General features: G+C 42.7%; 3 protein-coding genes across 3 annotated transcripts; all 3 read right to left on the reverse strand.

Moving 5' to 3' along the window:
* Nucleotides 1–1211: 1211 nt before the first annotated feature.
* LOC119232263 (olfactory receptor 1L8-like) lies at nucleotides 1212–2169 on the reverse strand. Its single transcript, XM_037494233.2, has one exon. It carries the CDS (start codon nucleotides 2158–2160, stop codon nucleotides 1222–1224), a length of 939 nt encoding a protein of 312 aa, XP_037350130.2. The 5' UTR covers nucleotides 2161–2169; the 3' UTR covers nucleotides 1212–1221.
* A 5795-nt stretch (nucleotides 2170–7964) lies between these two features.
* Nucleotides 7965–8906, reverse strand: LOC119231368 (olfactory receptor 1J4-like). Its single transcript, XM_037493142.1, has one exon. It carries the CDS (start codon nucleotides 8904–8906, stop codon nucleotides 7965–7967), a length of 942 nt encoding a protein of 313 aa, XP_037349039.1.
* A 4356-nt stretch (nucleotides 8907–13262) lies between these two features.
* LOC119231369 (olfactory receptor 1J4-like) lies at nucleotides 13263–23369 on the reverse strand. The gene is given in 2 exon segments (XM_037493143.1): nucleotides 13263–14205; nucleotides 22864–23369. Coding segments are annotated over 2 exon segments (1449 nt in total).
* Nucleotides 23370–24236: the final 867 nt, after the last annotated feature.

Here is a 24236-nt window from a genome sequence, read left to right on the forward strand (position 1 = left end):
TTGTAACTGACTGCAATGAATATAGGAGTGCATACATCCCTTCAAATTAGTAAAACATGCACCTTCTCACATAAAGGTCAAGTTATTTTTCTCTGGGGGCACTATTAAAATGCAGATTCACAGACCCTGCATGAACATTAATATTAATATCTCTGTGAATGAGACAGGAGAATAGCAAATGATCAAAATATTAATCTACAAAATACAATAAGGTCTAAGATCTCTGAAAGAATCATGGAGAATAAAGGATGAAAGCAAAAGCAAATAGAACAGTCCTTGCCTGCCACACTGGACTCTTCCCAGAACAACCCAATATGCTTCTGTCTGGCTCTGAAAACCCCTGGTTGTCTGCCTTCAGCATTCACATATGGGTTTTGGGTTTTAATTCTCTCTTCAAAAGATAATGAAGTTAATTCTAAGTACATACAACAATGAGATCTAAAATACAGAAATGAGGAAAATCTTGAATTATGGTGATAGCAGATTGTGGGACTGTAGAAGGGGGATCAAAGGCGAGAGGAGAGTCTCTGAGGGACAAGTACCAGGTGAACTCAGTAGGGGGACTCGAGGTAACTCGGATTCCCTGCACCCCATCCTGGTCATCAGGCCATTGTGCATTGAAATGCTCAGTCATTTGATTAATCAGGGCAAAAAGTCAGACTGTAGAATCCAGAATATTCTGCTGTCAAAATTATGGTGGGGGAAAGAGGCTGGCTCCTCATAAACTAGAGGGCCAGACAATTGCTTGCTTTGGTGGAGAGTCCAAATTTATGGGTGTCTCCATCTCTCTGTCTCTATTTTCTGAAGTCCTTGTCATGACTTCAAAATTCTAGGAAAACTGACAACAGAAGTTCATTAATATAAGAAGGATGCCAAGGGAATCACAAGTCTTTGAACAGACACAAATTTGTTTCAGGAATTTTTGTGGAAAATGAAGGTTTCTACAGTACTGAGAGGGAATGAAAAAGATGTGGTTTTCTGAGGAAGAAAATGGTGGGGGCGGGGAAATGTATGAATATGAATTTTCTTTAGCTCTTGAGCCAATTATTAAATCATAATAAAGTCTCAGTGGTTGACTGTTGCATGTGGAAAGAAGTGGTCATAATCAACATCTGTAACACATGAGCTACATGTACTGACTTACCAGAGTTTAGATTGTGTGTCAGGAACCAACAGGTACAGGGAAGCAGAGATACCCATGAACATGCACAAAGAGGTCTGCTAGGATTTCCTCCTGCCCATCAGCTTCCCCAGGCCCCTCTTCATGTCTTTGTTTCTTAGACTGTAGATAAAAGGGTTTAGCATAGAGGACAGAACTGTGTAGACAATCGTTGCCACCCGGGTTTTAACAGAGTAGTTGGACAAGGGCTGTAAATACTCATAGAAGATGCTTCCATAGAACAGAACCACCACCGTCAAGTGGGAACCACAGGTGGAGAAGGCTTTGCGTATTCCAGCAGCAGAAGGCATCTTGAGAACTGCGATGAGGATGCGCATGTAAGAGAAAGCAATGCAGAGAAAGGGGGTCACCAAAGCAACAGGGCCTTCGATCATGATCACCATCTCATTGACAAATGTGGAAGAGCAGGACAATTTCAGCAGAGGGTTGATATCACAGAGGAAGTGGTGGATCACGTTGGCACCACAGAAGTTGAGAAGAGTTAGCAGAACTGTGTGGAGAAGTGAGTGGAGAGCAGAAAATGAACAGGAGAAGGCCACCAACAGGACACAGCGGCGGTGGCTCATGGTGGTGACATAGTGGAAGGGGTCGCAGATGGCCACATAGCGGTCAAAGGCCATGACTGCCAGAAGGCAGCTGTCAGTGTTACCCAAAGCATAAAAAAAATACGTCTGTGTCAGACACCCAGCATAGGAGATGGTCTTCACCTCTGACAGGAAGTTGACTAGCATCTTAGGGACGATGGTTGTGGTGAAGCAAAGGTCAGTGCAAGACAGAACACTCAAGAAGAAATACATGGGGGTCTGGAGCTGGGGATCAGTATGGATGGCCAGGATGATGAGCAGGTTCCCTGTTATGGTGATCAGGTACATGGTGAGGAAGAGAATAAAGAGGGGCTTCTGGTCCTCGGGCCTGGAGGAGAGTCCCAGGAGGATGAACTCAGAGACACTGCTGGTTTGGTTGATTTTTTCCATGATCATGCAGCTAAAATGGAGAAGGTCCTACCATTCAACACACATTCTCAAAAGAGCAATCACAAGTCAAGTCTATGCTTCCTCTTGCCTCACTTCGCCCCCACAGGGTCGTGACTAAATTAATTCCATGTGGACAACTTGCCAGCTTCACGGTCCTGGAGGCTGAGCTTCCTTTCATTTGAAAAACCTCTCAGTCTCCTTGTGAGGATAGTATGGACTTGGGAGGAAGAATTTTCATTCTAAAAGAGAGCTAATCCCTCTATTCAGTTTAATATTAAATATTAAAAATGATTAGTCTCTGAACACATATTCTATATGAAATATTCTTCCATTTATTTTAATAAACTGTGCCTATATCTCATTTTTTCTCTATACAATTTTTTGAGATTTCTCTGTGTTCTGGTTCTTTTGACTGTTTCTTATATGCGTGAAGCACAGAACGTGTTTCCTTAGAGATCCTCCAAGACTTTGCCTCACGAATGACCTGGATTCAAATGTCATCATGCCCACAAAGTGTTTTATTCATTCAGATTGACAATGGGCAGATGGGATGGGCAGTTAAATAGAATTTCAGGAATGAACATTTATTTACTCATTCACTTATGCCACATTGAAATATCTGCTTTCTAGCTGGCTCACATCAGGCACGTTATTAAGCATTCTTTTCAGCTTGCACTTTTTCTTTTCTAACGATGGTTTGTTAACATTTACCCCATAAAATTTTGATGAGTTTTTCACGATATAACGATTAAGGCATGCAGACTGGGTCCAGGAACGGAGCCAATATTTTTTGATACCACCCTCGTCCCCCTCCCTGGCATCATCATTGCCAATTGACATTTTTCTTAACTAGATATTTGTACCTATGTTCAGAGGTAACTAATCTAAATTTCTAAATGAACCTAGTCTTCACACTCCAATACATTATTGGTAAAATTAACTTGTATATAATTTGACAAAGCTTTTTAAGGTGAGTATTTGTCCATACTTTGAATCTGAGAGTTAATCAGTGATCAAATCCTTACCTTACATGGTAGGATGGTACCATGGTATTTTGGCATCTTGCTTACTTTATAAGAACCTAGTTGTTCCTATTTTACTTTCCAATGAAGCAACACATAATTTTCTAAACTCCCCATCAAGTAAACAGTAAAACATCAGGACAATTTCTGAATCTCAAAATTTATCCACATGCATATTCTTACATTTTTATAAAAGTATCTCTGAAACAATTGTGCACAGGATCCATTGTTTTCCAATTTGATAATTTTCTGCTTTAACACACTCACACACACACACACACACACACAGACACTCAAACATAACACACACACCACGTGTTTTTCTCCTTACATTTTCTTGACCGCCCTCTAAGAACAGACTTCTTAATAGGATATCTGCTATTTTCTGTGTTGAACAGATTGCAAAATTTGCAGATGCTAATATGCATGACTGACCACCAGCAATGGGGTCTGACTCTGGATGGGCGGGCATGAGTGTGTGTGGACTTGAGCGTGTGGTAGAACGTGCTCTGGGCTTGGCAACAGGAAAGGCTCTGACTCCATTCCTCGCTCAGCGCTTGATCTTAGATTCCAAAGAGCTAATGAAATACAAATGAGTGCAATTTGTAGAACATACCTGAGGGAAAATAAGTTATTCATGAAGGGGCTGCTGGGGAATGTAAGATGAAGAGATTAGATGTGATTAAGCAAGGTTGGCTACCCAGTGTCTCATCTACGCAGAAGACTTGGGAAAATGAAGGGCATTTTTAGAAGAGAGAATCTTCTAAAAACTGGGATATGTCTGGGAGAAAGACTTTTTCTCCTTTTACTTTCACTGCTAATCCGCTTCCTTAGAAAGCTGGGGAACACACACACCCTGGCTCAGTGACTGACAGGGTCGTCATGAAACACAAGTTAGACTTAAGCATCGCACTGAAGCCTGTGGTCTGTCTACTCTGCCCCTGTGATTTCTGCAACTGCCAGGCTGGGGGATGAGCACCTGACTGAGGTGGAAGGTCAGCGGGCCCCCCGCTGCTGCTCTTCACTCCCGTACCCAGGTACCCTCTCACCTTTCCCTGTTCAAACAATCTGTTCTCCTTCCTGCACCACTTCTCCAGATTGGTTGAGTCCACATATCAGTCAAAGGCATTGAGAGGAAAAAGAAGGGGGCGGATTGTTCTAGATTCCAGGGGAACAGAGTACTTTCCCTTTGGCGCAGCTCACCCCTGTGTCTTTCTGCCCCTGTCTGTCAGCGTTATTCTGGTCTCTTCTGCTCCCCATTGTGGAAGGCAGGGATGCCAGGCCCACTGCGGCAGAACTCAGTCGTGGAAACCCTGTCAGCTTCTCATGGGCTTGAGCTCTACTCTCCTGGGCTCCTTTGGGTCCTGCTGGGTGGAGGGAGCCACCACATGTTCCCTCTAACCTGACCCCTCGAGGGAGTTTGCTCTGTGACCTCTCCAGGTACACAAGTCATGGAGAGCAGCAGAACTGCGCATATGCCCTCCGGGGGCCCAGCTTTCCTGAAAAGATTGGAGCTGTTTTTAAGAGTCTTTACAAAGGGTCAGGAAAAGATAAAACTTGCAAGCTGACCATAGGCATGAGGCACACAGCAGGGGAGTGGCAGGGAGGGGGTCAAAACAGGGGAGGAAAGAGCCCAAAGGCAGTGGTGACGGATCACAGGGCTATGGTGTGGGAGAACTTGGGGGGCCACGCCTGAGGGGAGACATCAAGTACTGTCCAAAAATGAACAATGATGCAAAAAATAAATAATCAAAACCCACCACCAACAAAGTAACAACACGTCTAGGGTTTCCTCAACTGTGGATAATCAAATGTGGTGGACAGTGCATGTGCATTTGTGTGTGTGTGTGTATGTGTGTGTGTATATGTGTGTGTGTATGTGTGTGTGTGTGTGGTATGTGTTGAATAGGAGATGTTGCAGTTTGGATCTTTGGGTAGTTGACTTTGAGATTAGCACCAGGATGTCTGATGGGGAAGGCTCCTGGGTTCAACACCTGTGGGATGGGAGAGAAGGAAGAAGAGCTGGGCAGAGGCGAAGTTGGGGTGTGATAGTGTGATAGTCTCAGCTGATCCTACTGCGAGCTCTCAAGTGAGAATTTCTTTATGCCCACCCCACGCCCCCACCACCATTGATCACTGGGTGGGGATGTCCCTGAGAGGAAGTATGTTCTTGGTGAAGCAGTTTCCCTAGTCAAGACCACCCCCAAAGCAAGCTTACAGTGCAGGTCTACCTCCCAGGTCAAACTGATGAGCTGCAGTGTAGACACTATCCACTTTGGCCCGCATGCACACAGTGAGCTGGCCCACCCACCTGACACCTTGATGCCTGACTCCAAGAGGAGGGAAACTCCACTGTCAGCTGTTGCGGGAAATGTTCTCAGCATTCACAGCAATCTGATCCTCCCCTTACATCACTGGATTCTTAAAAATAATCCTGATGTGGAAGGTCTCCTACATCTTTGCAGTATTGATCAGAAGTACTGATTTTATATTACTGATTTCAGAAGTGCATGTGTACTGAGAAGACTAAGCTTCCTAATGACATTTGGGCTGTCTGTTCCAACCACCATGTTGACATCGTTACCGTGGACCAGCATGATGTTCTGTGGATGTCCAGATTATCAGTATATTTTCAACTATTACAACAGAATTCAAGAGCCAGTTGGAAAATCCATCATGGCCCACTGTCCAGTCGATGGGCACGCAAGCTGTCTGACCCTTGTACATGACTGAAGTGGGAAGAGTGTGCTCATCAGCTCCATGGTGGCCGACCACGTATTAGGGCCATAGTGACGTCTGCAACAAATATGGCGAATCTGGCAGGATGCCCACACTGAGGCTACCGCTTGTGTGGCCTGGCAGTAATACGCTGTCATCCTCCAGGATGTCTTGTTTTTGCGGGGACTAGACTATGAGATGGGAGCATCCACCCAGGCTGTGGAGCAGCCTCCACAGGACTGAATCAGAGAACTCTCCAGCTGATGGGGCCACCAGTTCAGCTCTGGGTGCTCTGAGCTGCAGGCTGCATAGATCTCTGCTGGGATGCAGCTGGGAGGAGGGGCGTTCTGCCAAGATCTGAGCTGGGTGCAGTAAGCCCTACCTTCCAGCTCCATTTTTATCTGCTCCTCATTGTCAAGCCTCATAGAATTTCCTAGGGAGCCCTGTAGGTGAGACCAAAGAGGGCCTCCTAGATAGTTCCTCACTAGCTTGGGGGGGGGGTCTGGATGTCTGGGACCATTTCATCCACTGGAGAAAAAATGGAGAGAGCTGGGTGCTTTTGGGGTGGCACAGACCAGCTGGGGAACAACCACAGGTCAGAGTGGAGTTTCTCCCCATCCTTCTCATGTGGTTCTTCTCAGTCTTCTGTGCCAGGAGGATCCTTCAGCTTCACCTCCGGCTTCTTGTTTACTCTGCAGCCTTTGACTGAGCAACCTCCACAATTACGAGACACTTCCTTAAAATAGGTGTCTCTCTACAATCCCGCACCTGAAAGGTGCCATTTCCCTGAGAACTTGACTGATACATTTACCATGAACTTAACTGACCTACACACTTCCTCCCCCAATATCGCTCAGCTTAGAACTGGTGATGCAGGCCCCTGACTCAGTCCTGTCCAATGACAGAGGCCCTCAGCATGTTCCTGGATAGGTAAGGCATCACCTCACCTCAGAGGATTTCTAGTCCTGATCTTCACGCTTGGAATACTTCTCTCCAGATATCCCCATGACTTGCTACCTGTCATCTCTAACATGTGTATGTTATCCTTCCAATAAACTGGACTATGTGATGTTAACTGTAACATATAAATATCACACAATGTATCAAAATAAATAAGCAACTATAAACCAGAGCACACTACTGGGGGGGGGGCAGGGAGGGGAGGGGTTAGGGTCAAAATAAGGGGGGCAGAACCGTATAGGGAATATAACCAAAAAGAAAATGCATACATTGTGCAAAAATGAAAAATGATGTAAGAATTATATAAAATAAAATATATTAATCAAAAAATTACAAACTCCACCCCAGTACTTTTGCTTCCCCTTTTTATGCTTCCTTTAATCATAGTAGATTTTACCAACAAATCAAAGTAGAATTTACTTATTTATTTCAGAACAAACACCCATGTCCCACAGACCTCATAGTCTTATAGTTAAAAAGAAATAAAAACTACTAAGGAAAATAGCATCATGAGTGGGATCAGGAATTCTGGAATGTGAACTCCACATGATGACGGAGTTGGGTTCTTCTTTCTCTAAACTTGTATTTTCAGAACTGAGAGAAGCCTGGAGTGTAGCACTCATCAGTCAGTACTTTTCTGTGCATGAATCATGAATTCATGCACTTCACTGTTCTCTATCAAAAGTGTGTTCTCTTGTTTGGAAACAAGACAATGGTCAGACTTAAATTAATCTCACCGATGTAGGCTGTTCTCACCACCAAAAATCTAATGTTCTTCTTTTAAAAGGAAGCAGAAAAATCTGCTATCATGTTTTCTTTTCGATAGAATGTGTTTTGTATTTTAGCAAGTGATCCAGCTCTCGTCAGAAAGGTAAGACAAAAGTGTGGCCACATACCTGAGTAATAAAGGTGTTCAGTGCTTTGAAAACTACAAAAATGAATGTGTTCTGGGCAATGGCATATTTAGGGTTACAGAAGAATAAATGTCCAACAAATATGATGAAGTGAAAAGGATTTGGTCCAGTAAATGACTGCCATCTTAAAGACACCAATTTTTTTAGAAGGCATCTTGACAGTCAGTGGTGAAATAAAAGCATGACCAGGTGATTCTCACCTGACAAAAGGGACATCTTTTCTGAAAAGAAACCTAAAAGCCAATTTGATGTCTCTGTTCCGTAGGCTGTAGATGAAGGGGTTCAGCATGGGGGTCACCACTGTGTACATCAGGGAGGCAATCATGTCTTTGTCATTAGAGTTGCTTGAAGAGGGGGCAAAGTAGACCGCCATGATTGTTCCATAGAAGAGACACACCACAGAGAGGTGGGAGCCACAGGTGGAGAAGACTTTGGTGATGCCTTTGGTAGAGGGGACCCTCAGGATGGAAGCCCCAATGCAGCCATAAGAGACCAGGATGCCACTCAATGGAAAAATGACTGTTGCAGCCCCTTCAGTAAATATCACCAAATCATTGAGAGAGGTGTTTGAGCAGGACAGTTTGAGTAGGACAGAGAGACTACAGAAAAAGTGCGGGATAATGTTGTCAGCACAGAAGGACAAACCCACCAGGAGGACAGTGTGCAAGAGGGCACTGCCACAGGAGATGACCCAGGAGCCCACCACCAGCAGCAGGCACAGTTCTTCCCTCATCATGATGGTGTAGTGGAGGGGGTGACATATGGCCACATACCTGTCATAGGCCATCACTGCAAGAAGGAGATTGTCTACACACCCAAAAACCAAATAAAAATACACCTGTGAGATACACCCTGGATAGGAGATTGACAGGTCCTGAGTGTGCATGTTCCACAGCATCTTAGGGACAGTGACAGTTGAGAAGGAGACGTCAGTGAGAGCCAAGTGGCTGAGGAAGAAGTACATGGGGGTGTGGAGGCGCGAGTCCAGCCTGATGAGCAGGATGATGAGCAGGTTCCCCAGCACCGTGGTCAGGTACATGCCCAGGAACAGGGCGAAGAACAGGCCCCGCTGCTCTGGACGGATGGGGAGCCCCAGGAGGAGGAACTCGGACACGCTGCTCTGGTTCTCCCAACACATGTTGCTTTACTGTCTTCTGGGGTAGAGGGAAGTAGGAGATGTGAGGATCTTAGAAACAGTGACATAGCAGTGAAAGATGGTCACATAGTGTGTGAGTGATGGTATCTCTGCAGACACACCATGATGCTCTCTCACCTGCTGGGGCCTCGTCCAGTCTGGGGAGAGCTGGGCAGCGGGCTTTCCTGGACACTGACCTCAAGGCCTTTGACATTAATCAGGATTAGTATATCTTTTTAAGAAGTGTAGATGCTAATTTAGGCGCTCAAGAGAGTGAGTGGTAAATAAGCCACAGTCCTTTGGGGTGTCCATTTTTCAGGGCATGTCCTCACAGAACAGTGATGAAGAACAGGAATCTCAATCTCACTCATAAGCTTTGTCTGACTTTTACTATTCTGTTAGTAAGTCCCCCCCTCCCTCTTCCTTACACATGCACACCATTTGCAGAATTATTAGGGAATTAAAAAAATTCTAAGTATAAAATAAGTGTTCAACACATAGAATCAGATCACATCATTAGAATAACTATTAAGAAACCAAGATAACAGTGAGAATGTGGAGAAACTGACACCTTTGTGCATTGCTACTGAGAGCGTAAAAATGTACAGTCGCTATTTAAAACATGGAAGTTTTTAGAAAAATTAAATGCAGAATTACCACGATTCAAAAATTAAAATTAAAAACATGGTCTCAAAAAGATATCTGTGCACCATGTTCAGAGCAGTGCTGAATAGCAAGCGCCCAAGGCAGAAGCAAATCGGTCTATTGACACCTAAAAGGATAAACCAGATTTGGCATCTGAACACAGAGTAATATGACTCAGCCTTAAAAAGGCGCAAATCCTGGCACATGCAACAGTAGGGGTGACCCTTGATGACTTTATGCTACATGAGAAAGGCAGTCACAGGAGGATAAACATTGCATATTTTCACTTTATGAGGTTTTTAATGCAGCCTAACCCATAGAGACAAATTATGGGATGGTGCTTGCCGGCGACTGGGCAGAAGGAGGGTGTAATGGGCAAAAGTTTCAGTTTGGAAAGTGGATAAAAGTTCTGGAAATGCACGAGGTGATGGTTGCACAACAGTGTAAATGGACTTAATGCTACTGAACTCAACTTAAAAATGCTTAAAATGGTAAAATGTAATAATTATAATATTGGTGTATTACATCCATATTATATAATACTGATGTAGAAAATATATCAAGAGACATTAAATTGCTGATGAAAACCAACTGTTAAAACAGTGAATGAAACACAAAAAGAAAGCTCGTTATTTTGGCAGCATGAGCATGAACTACACATGTCAGCAATTAAAGGTCCGAGAAGCCAAGAGACACAGTCAGGTGTCCACCTGAAATGTGGGTTTACCTCTGTGGACCACTCCCATGTCCAGGGGAACAAGAGGAGCCCACATCAAGATCCCCAGCGATCAGAGCATCCCCAGCACTTGACTGCTGCCTTGTAGACAAATGTATCAAAAATAACTTTTTCTTTAATCCGCCATTCCTCGTTCTCATTTTTGCATCATAGCTGGGCAGTCTCAGGGAATTATTTTTAATTTATTATAATTGATATGGTCACATACGTCACAGTGTGTGAGTCAGACACCCACTGAATAACTTGGACATATAAGCTACACAAACACATTCTCTCTCTCTCTCAATCTCACCAAAGGTCATATCTACACCAGTGATGATTCCTCACCTTTCTCTGAACTGTGACAATTCTTGCTCATCTTAGCTCCTACATGAATCCTGCTTCTTATGCTTCCGTGGTCTAAGGATCTTTTGCACCTTCCATGTCTATTCACAAGCACCACACAATGGGCAGGAAGATCCACATTTACCAACACAAATCACACCCAGGGGAACACAACCCCAAGCCTCTGGTTACATGGAAGCCCACAGAGCTAATTGCCCAATCTCTTGCCTTCCCTTGAGATGATCCTGTGCAGGGGCCAAAGGGACTGAACTCTGGCATCCCAGGGGGAGGTGTCCCTAATGTCAGTGACATGCTCCCTCCCTCTGCCTGTCATGAGGAGGAGGAGAGGTTGTGAACACCCTTGACCCCTGAAGAGCCCAGCAACAGAACAGGCCTCTCCACACATCCCAGAATGGCCCAGACAGGGTAGTACCAGCCCATGTAGACCCATACCAGGCACCCCAACCTCCAGGACAGCACACTCTCTACTGGCCCCCCAGCCTCCAGGGCTTCCAACTCTCTTGAGAGGCCTGCAGAGCAGGAGCTGAGGTTGATTCAACTGAAAGCCATTGAATTGAGCACTTCAAAAAGGTGAAATATGTGTTACTGTATCTCAGTAAAGATAGTAATGGGAAAAGAAAACCAAAGAAACAGAACCAATAAAGGATAACAACAAATATTGTAAAAAAGTCAGTAAGTGACAAGTCTTTAACAAAATAGACCACGAGATAAAATGATCATAATCCCAGAAAAGTGGTAAATACCAAAATGAAAACAAAAACAAATAGAATATCTGAAAACACCTATAAAAACAAAAGAGGTTGAATCAATAATTAAATTTCCCAAATGAATAGAGTGAGTTCAAGCAGATTCATTGGAAATTTCATCAAATATTTAAAGAAGAAATTACATAAAACTTCACTTTTTTTTCCACAAAAGGAAGAAGAAAGATGTAATTCCTAAGTCATTCTTGAAACCCTACTGTTTCTCAAACTTCTGACATATTCATCAGCATGGAAAAGCAATCTGAAATATGTGTGCACTTAATAATAGAGCTTCAAATATTTATTTAAATGAAAAACTCATAGAACTTCAAGATAATAGATGAATTCACAGTCACACTCATCTGGAGTTGCAACACTCCCCTCAATACCTGAGAGAACAAGCAGACAGAACATCATGAGGATAAGAAGACCTGAATACCACTAGCTACTAAGTTAAGCTGTTAAACTACAAAGTCTACCAATGACATTTATAGAACACACTGACCCCCCCAACAGCAGCTGCTTTACAAATGCTCGCTGCCCTTCTGTTTTGGGTACTGCAAGTGAGGCACTTGGAGGTTATCACTCTGTATCCCCAAAATTATTCTTCGACAGTGAAAGGGAAGTAAAGACTTTCTCTGTCAACCAAATACTGAAGGAAACTGTTGGCAACATCAGCCTCATCAGAAGTGTTAGATGTTCTTTAGAAGCAAGGAAGGTAATAGAGTTCAGAAACTGAGTCTAACTAAAAATGAAGCTTTGGAGAAGGAACAAGTAAAGGTAAATGAAGCACTTATATATTTTTATTCTCAGTGCTCTAAAAGATAATTTTATCCTAAATAGAACAGTAACAATAACTCAATTATACTTATGTACGTATTTTATGTATTACTATATATATATGTATGCTTATGTATGCTTTGAACATTGAAATGAACAATAGCAGTGATATCATGAATGAAAAGAAGGAATGAGAATTACTTAGTTATTATTAGGAAGATTCACCATAATCTGTTATAAAACAGATCTCAATACATTTAGAAGTATTTAAATCACATCAGATATGCTTACTAAGCACAAGGCAAATAGTTGGACATCAATGATATTAAGATAGTTAGGAAAGGTGTAAGTATTTGGTAACAAATAACACAATTACAAATAGCATTTTAGCCAAGCAGGAAATAAAAAGGAAATAAGAAACTAGTTTTAAATGAATGAAAATGAAAACATAACATATAAACTGTGGAGTTCCCCTAAAATAATACAGACAAGAATTTTTTATCACTTAAACTAAAATTGCTAGGAGAAATTGTTTTGTTTTTTTCTCTTGTTTCCTGAGAACTGAGAAAATGGCCTGGCACATAGTGAGCATGCAGTCAGTAATCCTGTTGTACAAATTATGAATTTGTGCATTTATTAGAAGTGGATATTTTCAGACTGGAAACAACCACAATTTTTTCCAAACTTGCATCAAACAGAGGATATTGGATATTCTCAATAAAAAAATCCAACTTTTCTCTTCAAATGGAAGTCTGAAACCTGGTGTTTTATTCTGAGAGGTGGTGATGTGCTTTGTTATCTAGCAAGGACTCATCTCCTCCAGGAACAGAGACAACAGTGCAGCTGTCACGCGTGGTCAGCCCCACCGCCGAGGTTAGGAGCTCGGGAGTTTGAAAAACAAAAATATCAGTGTGTGTTTTGGGCAATTCCATAGTTAAGGTTGTGGAAGAATAGATGGGTGATAAATATGACTAAGTGGGGAGAGACAGATCCAGTAACATGACCCCCCTTTCAAGAGTACCTGGAGGGGCTGGGACATGGGGGACAGCACACAAGTTATGGGGCAGATCTTGACAAGGTCAGTCATGGAAGAGCATGATCAGGTGATTCTCACTGGGAAAAAAGGACATCTTTTCTGCAAAGGACCCTCATAGCCAGTTTGATGTCTCTGTTCCTTAGGCTGTAGATGAAGGGGTTCAGCATGGGGGTCACCACTGTGTACATCAGGGAAGCAATCATGTCTTTGTCATTGGAGTTGCTTGATGAAGGGGAAAAGAACTCAATCATAATTGTTCCATAAAAGAGAAACACCACAGAGAGATGGGAGCCACAGGTGGAGAAGACTTTGGTGATGCCTTTGGTAGAGGGGACCCTCAGGATGGAAGCCCCAATGCAGCCATAAGAGACCAGGATGCCACTCAATGGAATGATGACAAACACAGCCCCAGAAATGAATATAACCAAGTCATTGACAGAGGTGTTTGAGCAGGACAGCTTGACCAGGATGGGGAGACTACAGAAAAAGTGGGGGATGATGTTGTCAGCACAGAAGGACAGCTCAGTCAGGAGAACAGTGTGGGACAAGGCACTGCCACAGGAGATGACCCAGGAGCCCGCCACCAGCAGCAGGCACAGCTCCTCCCTCATCATGATGGTGTAGTGGAGGGGGTGACAGATGGCCACATACCTGTCATAGGCCATCACCGTGAGAAGCAGGTTATCCAAACAACCACAAACCAAATAAAAATACATCTGTGAGATACACCCTGGATAGGAGATTGACAAGTCCTGAGTCTGCATGTTCCACAGCATCTTAGGGACAGTGACAGTTGAGAAGGACACATCATTGAAGGCCAAGTGGCTGAGGAAGAAGTACATGGGGGTGTGGAGGCGCGAGTCCAGCCTGATGAGCAGGATGATGAGCAGGTTCCCCAGCACCGTGGTCAGGTACATGCCCAGGAACAGGGCGAAGAACAGGCCCTGCTGCTCTGGACGGATGGGGAGCCCCAGGAGGAGGAACTCGGACACACTGCTCTGGTTCTCCCACCTCATGCTGCTTTACTGTCTTCTGGGGTAGAGGGAAGTAGGAAATGTGAGGATCTTAGAAACTGTGACATAGCAGGGACAGATGGTCACATAGTTTGTGAGTAAAGGTGTCTGTGCAGACACACCCCGATGCTCTCACCTGCTGGGGCCTCATCCAGCCTGGACACTGATGCTGTCACGTGAACAAATATGTGACCCAAAGCCTCTCAATGCTAATTAGGGTTAGTGCATCTTTTTTAACAAGTGTAGATGCTGAGTTAGGCGCTAGAGAGAGAGTAGTAAATAAGCCACCGCCCTTCCTTTGGGGAGTCCATTTTTCAGGGTGCAGTCTCACAGAGTAGTGATTACAAGCATTTTAAATTATAATTCATGAGTTATTCACGTTAAGCATTATACAAACAAGCAATGAAGGGAAATTTTAGAAGGTGAGGGCTGTGAGTCCTTCCTTTTGAGATGGTCTCACGTGTGTCTGTATTTATCCAAACTCATCAAAATGTATCTATTCAGTAGCTTTAGTTTTATGAATATTAATTACACTACAATAAAGTTGCTTGAAAAAACACAAAATCGCCACAAGTAGTTGGCCAGACAACTCCCAAACCACACACAGCCAAACAAGCTCTACGGTGCACACGGACAGTCACGTCAGATACAACACACAGTTACCATGAAGAGGTGCAGCACGAGCACAGCAACACAGGCGCCCGTGGCATGCAAGCCAGTCTAGCCCCCCGGTCTAGATCAGTGTGGAAGGTGCTCACATGATGGGAAACACTCCTGTGTGTCCCGACCATGGCAGCACAGACTCCGGTGACCCCTGAGGACCTGAAGTGCAGCTCGTGCGGGTGAAGCTGGTGCCTCAGTTTTAGTTCTTTCTACTTGATTATAATGATATGGCTGCGTGTGTGTAATAGGGCGTGTGTGAGTCAGACCCACTAAAACACTTGGCTCTACAAGCTACATGAACTCATCTCTAGTTCTTATTGAATACTCCTCTCGCCACATGATGATCCCCACCTTGCTCTGATCTGTGACAACTCATCCTCATCTTGGCTGCTGAACCCGATCTCTTATGCCTCTGTGGTCTAAGGATCTTTTGCACCTTCCATACCCGTTCACAAGCACTGCACAAGGAGCAGGAAGATCTACATTTACCAACACAAATCACACCCTGGGGAACACAACCCCAAGCCTCTGTTTACATGGAAGCCCACAGAGCAAATTGCCCAATCTCTTGCCTTCCCCTTGAGATGATCCCATGCAGGGGCCAAAGGGACTGAACTCTGGCATCCCAGGGGGAGGTGTCCCTAATGTCAGTGACATGCTCCCTCCCTCTGCCTGTCATGAGGAGGAGGAGAGGTTGTGAACACCCTTGACCCCTGAAGAGCCCAGCAATGGAACGGGCCTCTCCACACATCCCAGAATGGCCCAGACAGAGTAATACCAGCCTGTGTAGACCCACACCAGGTACCCCAACCTTCAGGACAGCTCGCTTTCCACCAGCACATTCTCCACCCAGGCTCGGGGTTCTCTTCTCCCTTGAGAGGCCTGCAGAGCAGGAGCTGAGGTTGATTCAACTGAAAGCCATTGAACTGAGTGGCATGTATCTCAGTAAAGATGGAAATGGAAAAAGAAAACCAAAGAAACAGACCTAATATGGGATAACAACAAGTATTGTAAGTGACAAAAAAAAAAAAACCAAGTCAGTAGGTGACAAATCTTTAGTTGGATTGACCAAAAAAGACAACAAGGCAAAAATTATCCAGATGAAGAATGAGAAACGGGCATCACCACCATCCTTATAAGGTTAATGAGAATAAAAGGAAATTCAGGGAATAATATACATTAACAAAATAGACTTCTAGATAAAATGATCACACTCCCAGAAAAGTGGTTCATTACCAAAATGAAAACAAAAACAAATAGAATATCTGAAAACACCTATAAAAACGAAAGAGGTTGAATCAATAATTAAATTTCCCAAATGAATAGACTAAGTTCAAGCAGATTCATGGGAAATTCCATCAAATACTTAAAGAAGAAATTACATAAAACTTCACTTTTTTTTCACAAAAGGAAGAAGAAAGACGTAATTCCTGAGTCATTCTCGAAACCCTACTGTTTCTCAAACTTCTGACATATTCATCAGCATGGTAAAGCAATCTGAAATATGTGTGCACTTAATAACAGAGCTTCAAATATTTAAATCAAAAACTCATAGAACTTCAAGATAATAGATGAATTTACAATCACACTCATCTGGAGTTGCAACACTCCCCTCAATACCTGAGCGAACAAGAAGCCAGAACATCATGAGGATAAGAAGACTTGAATACCACTAGCTACTAAGTTCAGCTGTTAAACTACAAAGTCTACCAATGACATTTATAGAACACACTGACCCCCCCACAGCAGCAGCTTTACAAATGCTCGCTGCCCTTCTGTTTTGGGGGCTGCAAGTGAGGCACTTGGAAGTCATCCCTCTACCCTCCCAAATTATTCTTCAACAGTGAAAGGGAAGTAAAGACTTTCTCTGTCAACCAAATATTGAAGGAAACTGCTGGCAACATCAGCCTCATCAGAAATGTTAGAAGTTCTTTCGAGGCAAGGAAGGTAATAGAGTTCAGAAACTGAGTCTAACTAAAAATGAAGCTTTGGAGAAGGAACAAGAAAAGGTAATAGAAAGCATTATTTATTTATTTATCTATTTATTTACGTCACTTAGATTTCAGGGTTTATTACAATAGTTTGGCAAGTACTATCTTTTCCAATTTTTTAAAAATAAATTTATTTATTTTCTTACATCATGGTTCAGTTTGGGACAGTATATGATTTCTATCCTCGGTGTAGTTCCCTGGAGTTCTCCTACCACCATGCCTTTTGTGATCCATCCCCACTGTCCCTTGTGCTCTTCACTCCCCTGTTTTCACCCCTTTACCACCCACCCCCTGCTGTATGTCTCAGAGGTATGGTCAGCTTGGGACTTATGAAACTTTTTCCTGAATCCTTTGTCCATTTTCTCTAGATTCCACACACATGTGAAACCATCCAATATGTATCTTTCTCCTTCGATCTTCCACTGAGTACCACCTACCGTCAGGAAAAGGTCCATCAAAACCACAATGAGATACCACCTTACACCATTGGGAATGACATTTAATTTTATTCTTCGTCGCTCTAAAAGATAATTTTATCCTAAACATAACAATGACTGAAAATATCTTTATTTCACCTTCAATTTTTGAAGGCTATATTTACTTATAGAGTTGTCTTAGTTTGGGAAAATTAAATTTTTTTTTTTTTTTTTTTACAAAAGATGCCATTCCTTTGTCTTCTGATTTCCTTCAACCATTTGCTGCTGCTATTATATAAAAGTCAACTCTAATCCTTATGGTTTGTTGGGAAGCTTGTGTGTATATAGTTACTACATATTCTTTTTTTTTTTTTAAATAAATTTTATTGTTATATTCCCCATACAATTGCAGCCCCCCCATTCTGACCCCAATCCCTCCCCTCCCCCCCCCCCCCCCCTAAAAGTGTCTCTGGTTCATAGTTTTTTGTTGATTTTGATTTTCACTTTCTTATAGTTATTCATTTTCCTGGTCCCTTATTTAAGTTTTCTAGATTCCTGCTATGAGTGAGACCATCCGGTATTTTTCTTTTTCTTTTTGGCTTATTTCGCTGAGCATGATCCCTTCCAGCGCCATCCATGTTGCTGCAAATTGCATGTGTTTATCTTTTTTGAATGCTGAGTAATATTCCATGGTATATATGTACCACATCTTCTTGATCCAGTCATCTATTTTTGGGCATTTGGGTTGTTTCCAAAGCTTAGCTATTGTAAACAGTGCTGCTATAAACATAGGGGTGCAGGTGTTCTTTGGAATTGATGTTTCTGTGTCCTTTGGGTAAATACCTAGGAGTGGAATTGCTGGATCATATGGAAGCTCTATGTTTAGTAGGTCCAGAAATCTCCATACAGCTTTCCACAGTGGTTGGACCAGTTTGCACTCCCACCAACAGTGCAGAAGAGTTCCTTTTTCTCCACACCCTCGCCAACATTTGTTGTTGCTAGTTTTTTTAATATGTGCCATTCTCACTGGTGTAAGATGGTATCTCATGGTAGTTTTGATTTGCATTTCCCTGATGACAAGTGATGTTGAACATTTTTTCATATGCCTGTTGGCCATTTGCATTTCCTCTTCAGAGATGTTTCTTTTAAGCTCTTCTGCCCATTTTTTGACTGGATTATTTTCTTTGTTGTTGCTGAGTCTCATCAGCTCTTTGCAGATTTTTGTGATCAGTCCTTTATCATTAGTGTTGGGTGCAAAAATGTTCTCCCAGTTGGTGGGGTTTCTCTTTGTTTTTGTTATTGTCTCTTTTGCTGTGCAAAAGCTCTTTAATTTGATGTAGTCCCAGCTGTTTATCTTTGCCTTCACTATCACTGCTTTGGGTGATGTGTCTGTAAAGATGTCTTTGATGTGCATATCACGTAGTGTTTCGCCTATATTTCCTTCTATATATTTTATGGTTTCAGGTCTTATGTCTAGTTCTTTAATCCATTTTGAGTTGATTTTTGTGTATGGTGTGAGGTGGTGGTCAAGCTTCATTCTTTTGCATGTAGCGACCCAGTTTTCCCAGCACCATTTATTGAACAAACTTTCTTTGCTCCAATGCATATTCTTTGCTCCTTTGTCAAAGATTAGTTGACCATAAATCTGTGGGTTTATTTCTGGATTTTCTATTCGATTCCATTGGTCTGTATGTCTGTTCTTGTTCCAATACCATGCAGTTTTGATGATTATGGCTTTGTAGTATAGTTTGAAGTCTGGGAGTCTGATGCCTCCATTCCCTTCTTTTTTTTTCAGGAGAGCTTTGGCTATTCGGGGTTTTTGGTGATTCCATATGAATTTCATCAATAATTGTTCTATTTCTTTGAAGAATGACATTGAAATTTTGATTGGAATAGCATTGAATCTGTATATTGCTTTTGGTAGGATGGCCATTTTAATAATGTTTATTCTTCCAATCCATGAGCAGGGGATGTCTCTCCATTTCTTTGTGTCTTCTTCTATTTCTTTTAACAGTGTTTTATAGTTTTCTTTGTATAGGTCCTTTACCTCTTTTGTTAGATTTATTCCCAAATATTTGATTTTTTTTGTTTCAATAACAAAAGGGATGGTCTTTTTGATTTCTTCTTCTTCAGATTTATTGTTTGTGTATAGGAAGGCTACTGACTTTTGCGTGTTGATTTTGTATCCTGCCACTTTACTGAACTGATTGATGAGTTGAATTAGCTTTTCTGTGGAGTTTTTGGGGTTCTCTATGTATAATATCATATCATCTGCAAATAGTGATAGTTTGACTTCTTCTTTTCCTATTTGGATTCCTTGGATGTCTTTCTCTTGTCTTATTGCCCTGGCTAGGACTTCCAGTATTATATTGAAAAGCAATGGTGAGAGTGGACATCCTTGTCTTGTTCCAGATCTTAATGGAATTGCTTTCAGCTTTTCACCATTGAGAATGATACTGGCTGTTGGCTTGTCATAGATGGCCTTTATGATGTTGAGGTATGTTCCTTGTATCCCCAGAATTTCAAGGGCTTTTATCATGAATGGGTGTTGCACTTTGTCGAAAGCTTTCTCAGCATCTATTGATATTATCATATGGTTTTTATATTTCTTTTTGTTGATGTGTTGGATAACGTTGATTGATTTTCGGATGTTAAACCATCCTTGTGCCCCTGGAATGAATCCAACTTGGTCGTGGTGAATTATCTTATGGATACATTGTTGGATTCTGATAGCTAAAATTTTATTGAGGATTTTTGCATCAGTGTTCATTAGGGAGATTGGCCTGTAGTTTTCCTTTTTTGTGTTGTCCTTGTTCGGTTTTGGTATTAGTGTAATGTTGGCTTCATAAAACGTGTTTGGTATTGTCCCTTCCTTCTCAATTTTTTGGAAGAGTTTGTGAAGGATAGGCACTAATTCGTCTCTGAATGTTTGGTAGAATTCATTTGTAAATCCATCAGGTCCTGGGCTTTTGTTTTTGGGGAGGTTTTTGATTACCATTTCAATTTCGCTAATTGTAATTGGTCTGTTTAGGTGTTCTATTTCTTCTTTATCTAGCTTTGGGTGATTGTAGAGTTGTAGGAATTTGTCCATCTCCTCTAGATTGTTAAACTTGTTTCCATATAACTGTTCATAGTAGTTACTGATTATTCTTTTGATTTCTGCTGTGTCCGTTGTGATTTCTCCTCTTTCATTGATGATCCTGTTTATTTGTGCTTTCTCCCTTTTTTCCTTTGTGAGCCTGGCTAGGAGTTACTACATATTCTTGATGCTCACTTTTCACTCCAAAAATTGGTTCCATTCACTCTTTCATCTCTTCTAGCTTCTGAGCCTCCTGGGTAGGCTCTGGCAACTTGGCAACACAGGTGACCATCACCCACGCCTGTGTCCACTTGTGAGCCCTAAGATCATGAATCTGGAGAGAACCCCCTGGTGAATGTTCGATAATGGTGCAAGAAGAGAGAAGACTTCTGTGTAAGTTGTGATGCAAGTAAAAGACAGAACATTCGGGAAGAAAGAAAAAAACCCAGGAAGAAAAATGGGAGCATTTCCTCGTCAGGAAAATGACATGCATTTTATATGTACTTGTGCAGCATGTAAATATAGGACATACATATATTTATAAAACATTCATATAAAATACAAATCATATATATGTATAGATTATCTGTGTATAATATTTTAGAATAAAAGTCACATATTTATCAAAAATAAAATGTCCTCCAAATTATATAATTTTACACACACATATGTATACCCACACACACACCCCCTAACCCTTTGACTGAGAAAATCTGGCCTCCGTTTGTGTATTAATATAGGACATGACTAGATGAAGCATATAAATTTGAAATGTAGAGCCTGATAAATTTTTACATATTTATACATCTACTGTAACTATCACTTGGGTCAAGATGTAGAACAATTTTATCACCTTACTTAGAAATAACCAAAACATTTTGCTTAGCATAAGTCAGAAGGAGAAAGATAAATACCAGATGACGTCACGTGTAGAACACAGAGCAACCGGACAAAGGGTCAGACGGAGTCAAAGCGAAAAACTAGCTCGCAAAAGCCGACTAGGAACTGAGGCATTCAGAGGGGGAGGGATGGGGGACAGGCGAGGACAAGGTGGGGATCGGGGAGCACAATGGACACGGGGTGCACTATCAGTGGGAGTGACAGGGTCACATCATTGGACAGGGCAGGTCCTACCCTGTCAAAATACAGACAACAGTGTGAATCAAGATGAACTGTTACAAGATAATTTATAAACAAACAACTAAAATATTCACTAAAATAGAAAAATTTCAAAATCTTATCATTACATATATTTGTTAAAGGCAGGACTATTCCTGTGAACCCACACTTTACAGGATGCTAGGAGCCATCGGGAGTTTACTGTGGGGATGTCAGATGTTTAAAAGTTAGAAATTCAGGGCCTCCCCGGTGGCGCAGCGGTTGAGCGCTGGGTTGCGAAGCTGCCCGCGGCCTCTGCAGCGCCGGTTCGATCCCCGGCTGCTCCCCGGCCACCGGAGGAGGGTCCCACATGGCGCGCAGACCTCTCCTGCCGCCCGCTGCTCCCCTCAGCAGTGTACTTCGGTCCTTCTGCCTGCTCTGCTCCCCGCTCTGGCTCTGGTGAATTCTCTCACCCTCCCGCACTTCTGACTGTACCCAGTGCATGTATAAACAAAAAACAAATAAATAAAATAAAAACATGCCTCTATAAAAAAATAAAATAAAAGTTAGAAATTCAGCTTCTGTTAGCAGAATGTTCTAAGCTGCTCTCTCTAGATCCTTCCTCCCCTTGACTGGGAGGAGCCATGAAGAAAGGCAGGATTCTCTTAGGGTTGGTGGGACTGAAGGAGTTTCCTACCTTATTCCTTCCAGTTGGCATCCTCACGCCTCTCCTGCCCCCAATCCTGTTCATGTTACAATAAGGACTTGTGTATCCCAAGAATTGTTAAGAAAACATCACAATCAATGAGTCAGTCTGGGTAAACACAACTGGCGGACATCAACAGAGAGGGACACGGGAGAGGCCAACTTCCCTGGGCTCTACATGCAGCCCATTCAACTGGACATTCAGATGTCGGTCAAGGGTAGATGGTTTCCTAGCTCATCGGACTATGTAATACATTCAGATCAAGTCTTTTGACATAAGGAACTTGGCCCGCTTAACAATAGTTTCCAGGGCACGTTTCATGTCTCTGTTTCTCAGGCTGTAGATGAAGGGGTTCAGCATGGGGGTGACTATCATATACATCACAGACGCAATTATGTTTTTATCACTGGAGGTGGATGATGAGAAAAAATAAACTTCTGCAGCGGTCCCATAGTATAAAGACACAACAAGCAGATGGGAGCCACAGGTAGAAAGGACTTTGAAGAATTTCTTAGCAGAGGGTTCTCTTAGCACCATGGACCAAATCCGGACATAGGAGCCGAAGATGCCACTCAAAGACAGAATGACAAGTATTCCCCCCTCAATGAGGACCACCAACTCATTGAGTGACACGTCTGAGCAGCTCATCCTCAGGAGTGTAGTGAGGTCACAGAATAAGTGGGGGATGGTATTGTTAGCACAGAAGGACAGTCAGGCCAAGAGCAGAGTGTGCAACAGAGAATGGAGACAGCAGAAGAGCCAGGACCCAGCTACTAGGGAAACACACAGCTCCTGCCTCATAATGGTGGTGTAGTGGAGGGGCTGACAGATGGCCACGTACCTGTCATAGGCCATCACTGCAAGAAGGAGACTGTCAAGACAAAAAAACACTATGAAAAAGTACATCTGAACTATGCATCCAGCATAGGGGATGGACTTGTGATTAGTGTGCATGTTGGACAGCATCTTAGGGACAGTGACAGATGAGAAGGAGACGTCAGTGAAGGCCAAGTGGCTGAGGAAGAAGTACATGGGGGTGTGGAGGCGCGAGTCCAGCCTGATGAGCAGGATGATGAGCAGGTTCCCCAGCACCGTGGTCAGGTACATGCCCAGGAAAAGGGCAAAACACAGGCTCCTTTTCTCTGGACGGATGGGGAGCCCCAGGAGGAGGAACTCAGACACGCTGCTCTGGTTCTCCCACCTCAGGCTGCTCATGTCTCTGCCGGGGATGACGGAAAGAAGGGGAGGTAGGAAGTATAGAATTAGCCACAAGGACACTGCAATATCCTTTTTACCTGAAGGCATGAGTTTTGAACCATGATCTGTTTACTGCTCACACCTGTGGTTGTGTGACTCCCAGTCTGTCACAGCGGGCTCTGAGGGTACGTAAGACCTCATGATACCCTACAAAGTTTCTTTCCACAGAACCAGAGGGCATTTTTCTCTATTCCACAAATATGTCTTGAACAACTGCCTTGGCCCAGGCTCCTCACAAGGCACTGAGTCCGTAACAGCAAGCAGGAAATGCAGCCTCTACCTTCAAGGAGTTTCCATCTTTCTATCATTGCAGGTCACATGACAGTACCTGGCACGCATGGCAAAGTCATGAGATGGGCAGCAGGAGAGAATCCATAACTTCCTCTTGAAGAGACCTGACACTCTCTAAATTGGAAAAGAATACCTGGTGATTTCTCACAAGCTAGAGTGAAACTGGCAGTATCGTAACTGATCTGAGATATTGCTGATTTCCTTTTAACAGAAGTCCATCCAGCTTCCCAAATCAACACTATTAATATTGTTAAATATTTATCTTAAACATAGAGCATGCCAGACTCTACGCTATGGTTTCATGCACTTTTTACCTAAATCCTAGGCATAGCCCTAATAAATCAATAGTATAAATCCTATTTTAACAATGAGGAATAAAATATACTTTATCTAAAGATGCAGAGATACATGAATAATTAGCAAAAAAGACCAAATCACAATATCTGTCTCTGGCCAGACTCCACCATTTAACCCTCTACATACATGTCACACCCCCAGTAGTTAGAATAAGGGGACATAAGTATGACATCATTT

Source organism: Talpa occidentalis, unplaced genomic scaffold (genome assembly GCF_014898055.3).
Source record: "Talpa occidentalis isolate TD23 unplaced genomic scaffold, MPIMG_talOcc4v2.1 talOcc4.7, whole genome shotgun sequence".
NCBI lineage: Eukaryota > Metazoa > Chordata > Mammalia > Eulipotyphla > Talpidae > Talpa > Talpa occidentalis.

Bases quoted from the DNA above. Each gene is read 5' to 3' on its own strand.
- LOC119232263 (XM_037494233.2), bottom strand. From the start codon at position 2,160: ATGATCATGGAAAAAATCAACCAAACCAGCAGTGTCTCTGAGTTCATC.
- LOC119231368 (XM_037493142.1), bottom strand. From the start codon at position 8,906: ATGTGTTGGGAGAACCAGAGCAGCGTGTCCGAGTTCCTCCTCCTGGGG.